At 41.4% G+C, this 6,525-nt stretch overlaps 1 protein-coding gene across 7 annotated transcripts in view; it reads right to left on the bottom strand.

Moving 5' to 3' along the window:
- Window positions 1–30: 30 nt before the first annotated feature.
- The window catches only part of LOC110521167 (epidermal growth factor receptor kinase substrate 8-like protein 2), a 95,353-nt gene continuing 88,858 nt past the window's right edge, over window positions 31–6,525 (bottom strand). For all 7 annotated transcript variants that reach the window (XM_036968506.1, XM_036968505.1, XM_036968509.1 and 4 more), the window contains 2 exons: window positions 5,514–5,646; window positions 31–1,823 (listed from right to left, as the gene is read on the bottom strand). In XM_036968506.1, the coding sequence (XP_036824401.1) occupies window positions 1,749–1,823; window positions 5,514–5,646 (208 nt within the window). In that variant the 3' untranslated portion in view covers window positions 31–1,748. The remainder of the gene's footprint in view (window positions 1,824–5,513; window positions 5,647–6,525) is intronic.

Genomic DNA, 6,525 nt, shown 5'->3' with positions numbered 1-6,525 from the left:
ATGGAACAGAGCACTGTCCACAAAGATCAGTTTGAATTTCGACCTTGGGTTTATTATTGGAGGAAAAAACATGAACACAGAACAGAAATATTGGATTGGATTAATATTGTACATGTAAAGCGTACTTCATATAGACCGTGGATATGTAGCTGAATTACAGTACCACATTTAGTAATATAGGATATGTAGCTGAATTACAGTACCACATTTAGTAATATAGGATATGTAGCTGAATTACAGTACCGCATTTAGTAATATAGGATATGTAGCTGAATTACAGTACCGCATTTAGTAATATAGAATATATAAGCTGAATTAGAGTATCACATTTAGTAATATAGAATATATAAGCTGAATTAGAGTATCACATTTAGTAATCTAGAATATGTAAACTGAATTACAGATATTGCATTTAATAATATAGAATATGTAAACTGAATTACAGAAGTGTATTTAGTTGAACAGCTGCAATTATGAGTGACTGGATATGAGAATAAAATTCAGAAAACTCAAAACGTACATACAGCACTACTTATTATAAGGTATAACATTGTACTACTACTGTAGGTTGGAATCATCCGTTATGTGAACATTAACATCCAATTTGACAATATACATTGAGGACCTTTATGGATTTGATTTTACCCCCCCCCCCCCCCCCCCCCCCCCTAAAAAAAATGTCTTCAATAAATCCCTGGAGATAAAACATGGGAGACATAAAAGCCAGAAAACACATACTCACTCAAAATGAATATGGTCCTTCATCACGATACAAAGTTAAGAGACAGTGGCCAGATATTAATGGTCCCTCATCACATAAAACATACTTTTTCTGTTAAATTCCCAATAGAAGTTAATTGGGTTTCCATCGCATTTTCAACTCTTCGATGGTTTTATCACAAAAAGAAGAGAGATGTGTTATATAGCGAATGTGTCCACTCTGGTCTCTAGCCAACAGCTCGCAAATGCAGTGCATTATGAGATGATTTATGGATAAAAGCGATTTTTTTATTTTTATTTTGTCAAACGGCAGCCAAGTATCTATCAACATGTCACTGGAATAAGACCATCGATATGGTTTGGAAAGGCGCATCAAGCTCATCACCACCCTGTAGCCTAATAAACTGCGTGGTTTCCCGAGTCGTAGTGGGGAGGACTACACAACATATCATCGCCTGACTCCAAGTTGACGTCAATATATTTATATCAATATTTAAGTATAAAGGCATTTCCACCACCATTTCTTGCATAATTAATTTTACCGACACAAAAAACATCCCGCCATGTCGAACGAACAAATTTACGCTCGGCATTTCTACAAATGTACCAGTATTTAATGTTTCCATAAGCCCAGTCGTAACTTCTTTCATGTGTCAGGTAATTCATCCGCATGAAATGTTTGGATGGAAACGTGGTTAGTGTCAGACAGAGAAGCAGTCATAATTACCAGAGAACATCATTGAAGTAAACATTCACATTCACAAAACAATAAAAAATAAATATACAATAAAATAAAAAAAAATGTATATAACAACATTTATAGTACACGCCAATATTAAATGTCAATTTTCTGACAACAAAAAAAACAGTTGGTTTGTGAAAGGGTAGGCGCTTTGGGAGGGGAAGGCTTTTTTGGTTGGTTAGTACTGGAGAGGGTTGTTATGGTAACCAGCCATGCTAAGCTGTGATTGGTTGACAGTCAGCCAGGCTGGCCTGTGATTGGTTGAAAGTCAGTGAGCATGTCCAGATCAGTCCTTGCCGGCATCGATCTTCTCTTGTCGTCGTCTCATGATCTCTTGGAGCTCTGAATCCCCACTGCTCTTCTAGAAAAACAGTAATACAGGCTTTAGTTTCACACGTCCCAACAAACACTGAACAAAAAGAGAAACACAACATGCAACATTTTTAAAGATTTGACTGAGTTACAGCTCATATAAGGAAATCAGTCAATTGGGATGAATTAATTAGGCCCTAATCTATGGAATTAACATGACTGGGAATACAGACATGCATCTGTTGATAACAGATATATATATATTTTTTTAAAGGTAGGGGCGTGAATCAGAAAACCAGTCTGTATCTGGTGTGATCAGGCTGCTGATTGTGGTCTGTGGAATGTTGTCCCACTCCTCTTCAACGGCTGTGTGAAGTTGCTGGATATTGGCGGGAACTGAAAAACGCTGTCATACACGTCAATCCAGAGCATCCCCAACATGCTCAACTGGTATCGTGTCTGGCAAGTATGCAGGCAATGGAAGAACTGGGACATTTTCTGCTTCCAGGAATTGTGTACAGATCCTTGTGATATGGGGCCATGTATTATCATGCTGAAACATGAGGTGATGGTGGTGGATGAATGGCACGACAATGGGCCCTCAGGATCTCATCACGGTATCTCTGTGCTTTCAAATTGCCATAGATAAAATGCAATTGTGTTTATTGTCCGTATCTTATGCCTGCCCCATACCATAACCTCACCATGGTGCGCTCTGTTCACAACGTTGACATCAGCAAACCGCTCGTCCACACAACGCCATACACGGTACCATCTGTCTGTTACAGTTGAAACTGGGATTCATCCATGAAGAGCGCAATTCTCCAGCGAGGCCAGTGGCCATCGAAGGTGATCATTTACCCACTGAAGTCGGTTACGACGCCAAACTGCAGTCAGGTCAAGAACCCGGTGAGGACAACGGGCACGCAGATGAGCTTCCCTGAGACAGTTTCTGTCCAGTTTGTGCGGAAATTCTTCAGTTGTGCAAACACACAGTTTAATCAGCTGTCCAGTGGCTGGTCTCAGACCATCCCGCAGGTAGAGAAGCCTGATGTGGAGATCCTGGGCTGGTGGGGTTTCACATGACCTGCGGTTGTGAGGCCGGTTGGACGTACTGCGAAATTCTCTAAAACGACATTGGAGGTGGCTTATGGTAGAGAAATGAACATTACATTCTCTGGTAACAGCTCCGGTGGACATTCCTGCAGTCAACATGCCAACTGTACGCTCACTCAAAACTTGAGACATCAGTGGCATTGTGTTGTGTGACAAAACTGCACATTTTAGAGTGGCCTTTAATTGTCCCCAGCACAAGGTGCACCTGTGTAATGATCATGCTGTTTAATCAGGTTCTTGATATGTCACACCTGTCAGGTGGATGGATTATCTTGGCAAAGGAGAAATGCTCACTAACAGGGATGTAAACATATTTGTGCACAACATTTGAGACAAATAACCTTCTTGTGAAAAATTGAAAATGTCTGGGATCTTATTTCAGCTCATGAAACATGGATCTAACACTTAGCATTTATGTTTTTGTTCAGTGTATGTGTATTTGTATCAGTACAGTTACTGTATCTAGCCACTTAACTATAAAAAGACAAATGTGGGTCTCAAAGCCTTAAAACAGCCACACAAGGAGTGTGTGTGTGTGTGTGCGTAAGTGTGTACGTGTGAGTGTACTGTACGTGAGTGTATGTGTGTGTATGCATGTGTGTGTGTGTGTATGTGTGTGTGTGTGTGCCTAAGTGTGTGCGTGTGAGTGTACTGTACGTGAGTGTGTGTGTGTGTATGCATGTGTGTGTGTATGTGTGTGTGTGTGTGTGCACATGTGTGTACTGTACGTGTTTGTGTGTGTATGCATGTGTGTAAGTATGTGTGTGTGTGTATGTGTGTGTGTAAGTATGTGTGTGTGTGTGTGTGTGCGCGTGTGTGTGTGCGCGTGTGTGTGTGCACGTGTGTGTACTGTATGTGTGTGTACTGTATGTGTGTGCGTGTGTGTGTGTATGTATATATACACTATCACTTAGAAATCAGTTGCAAAATGAATAGGAAATATAGTCAACATGTTGACAAGATTATAAATAATTATTTTTAATTGAAATAATAATTGTGTCCTTCAAACTTTGCTTTCGTCAAATAATCCTCCATTTGCAGCAATTACTGCCCTTTGGCATTCTAGTTGTCAATTTGTTGAGGTAATCTGAAGAGATTTCACCCCATGCTTCCTGAAGCACCTCCCACAAGATGGATTGTCTTGATGGGATCTTCTTACGGTCAAGCTGCTCCCACAACAGCTCAATAGGGTTGAGATCCGGTGACTGTGCTGGCCACTCCATTATAGACAGAATACCAGCTGACTGCTGGCTCCCTACATAGTTACCATACGGTCAAGCTGCTCCCACAACAGCTCAATAGGGTTGAGATCCGGTGACTGTGCTGGCCACTCCATTATAGACAGAAAACCAGCTGACTGCTTCTTCCCTAAATAGCTATTGAGTAGTTTGGAGCTGTGCTTTGGGTTATTGTCCTGTTGTAGGAGGAAATTGGCTCCAATTAAGCGCCGTCCACAGGGTATGGTGTTGCAAAATGGAGTGATAGCCTTCCATCTTCAAGATCCCTTTTACCCTGTACAAATCTCCCACTTTACCACCAAAAAAAACACCCTCAGACCAACACATTTCCTTCACCATGCTTCACAGATGCCGTCAAGCACTCCTCCAGCATCTTTTCATTTTTTCTGCGTCTCACAAATGTTCTTCTTTGTGATCTGAACACCTCAAATTTAGACTCGTCTGTCCATAACACTTGTTTTCCCAATCTTCCTCTGTCCAATGTCTGTGTTTCTTTTGCCCATCTTAATCTTAAATTTTTATTGGCCAGTCTGAGATGTGGCTTTTTCTTTGCAATTCTGCCTAGAAGGCCAGCATCCCGGAGTCGCCTCTTCACTGTTGACGTTGAGACTGGTGTTTTGTGGGTACTATTTAATGAAGCTGCCAGTTGAGGACTTGTGAGGCGTCTGTTTCTCAAACTAGACACACTAATGTTCTTGTCCTCTTGCTAAGTTGTGCACCAGGGCCTCCCACTCCTCTTTCTATTCTGGTTAGCGCCAGTTTGCGCTGTTCTGTGAAGGGAGGAGTACACAGCGTTGTACGAGATCTTCAATTTCTTGGCAATTGCTCGCATGGAATAGCCTTCATTTCTCAGAACAAGAATAGACTGACGAGTTTCAGAAGAAAGTTATTTGTTTCTGGTATTTGGAGCCTGTAATCAAACCCACAAATGCTGATGCTCCAGATACTCAACTATTCTAAAGGCCAGTTTTATTGCTTCTTTAATCAGGACAGAGGTTGTCAGCTGTGCTAACACAATTGCAAAAGGGTTTTCTAATGATCAATTAGCCTTTTAAAATGATAAACTTGGATTAGCTAACACAACGTGCCGTTGAAACACAGGAGTGATGGTTGCTGATAATCGGCCTCTGTACTCCTATGTAGATATTCCATTTAAATAATCAGCCGTTTCCAGCTACAATAGTCATTTACAACATTAATAATGTCTACACTGTATTTCTGATCAATTTGATGTTATTTTAATGGACAAAAAAATGAGCTTTTCTTTCAAAGACAAGGGCATTTCTAAGTGACCCCAAACTTTTGAACGGTAGTGTATATGTGAGTGTGAGTGTGTGTGTGTGTATATGAGGGCGTGTGTGTATATGTGTGCATATGAAACAGACCTCTAGCTGGGCTTTCTGCACGGTGGTCTGGCTGTAGACCCTGGCTCCTTCATCTCCACACACTGCCTTCAGTTCCTCCTTGTTCAGAGAGAAGAGCTGAGCACCTGTCAGGATCCCCAGACAATCCACCGTCCTGTAGGGAACAAAGACTACATTACCCATAATGCTCTATAGCCAGACTCTCCACCGTCCTGTAGGGAACAAAGACTGCATTACCCATAATGCTCTATACCCAGACAATCCGCCACCCTGTGGGGAACAGAGACTACATTACCCACAATGCTATATACCCAGACAATCCACTGTCCTGTAGTGAACAGAGACTACATTACCCATAATGCTCTACACCCAGACACTCCACTGTCCTGTAGGGAACAGAGACTACATTACCCATAATGCTCCATAACCTGACATGGGTATAACCTGATTACTAATAGTACACTTATGTACAGTATCTCACTGAAGACCATATACATGATAACACCATGAGGTAACTAATGACCAGGTCATATAGCATGATAACACATGAGGTAACTGATGACCAGGTCTTATAGCATGATAACACCATGAGGTAACTGATGACCAGGTCATATAGCATGATAACACATGAGGTAACTGATGACCAGGTCATGATAACACCATGAGGTAACTGATGACCAGGTCATATAGCATGATAACACCATGAGGTAACTGATGACCAGGTCTTATAGCATGATAACACCATGAGGTAACTGATGACCAGGTCATATAGCATGATAACACCATGAGGTAACTGATGACCAGGTCATGATAACACCATGAGGTAACTGATGACCAGGTCATATAGCATGATAACACCATGAGGTTCCTGATGACCAGGTCATATAGCATGATAACACCATGAGGTAACTGATGACCAGGTCATATAGCATGATAACACCATGAGGTAACTGATGACCAGGTCATGATGACACCATGAGGTAACTGATGACCAGGTCATATAGCATGATAACACCATGAGGTAACTGATGAC

The sequence above is a fragment of the Oncorhynchus mykiss genome, chromosome 30 (assembly GCF_013265735.2).
Source record: "Oncorhynchus mykiss isolate Arlee chromosome 30, USDA_OmykA_1.1, whole genome shotgun sequence".
In the NCBI taxonomy this organism is placed as follows: Eukaryota; Metazoa; Chordata; class Actinopteri; order Salmoniformes; family Salmonidae; genus Oncorhynchus; species Oncorhynchus mykiss.
The sequence above is the reverse complement of the archived record's forward strand: the minus strand, read 5'-3'. Positions and strand labels throughout refer to the sequence as shown.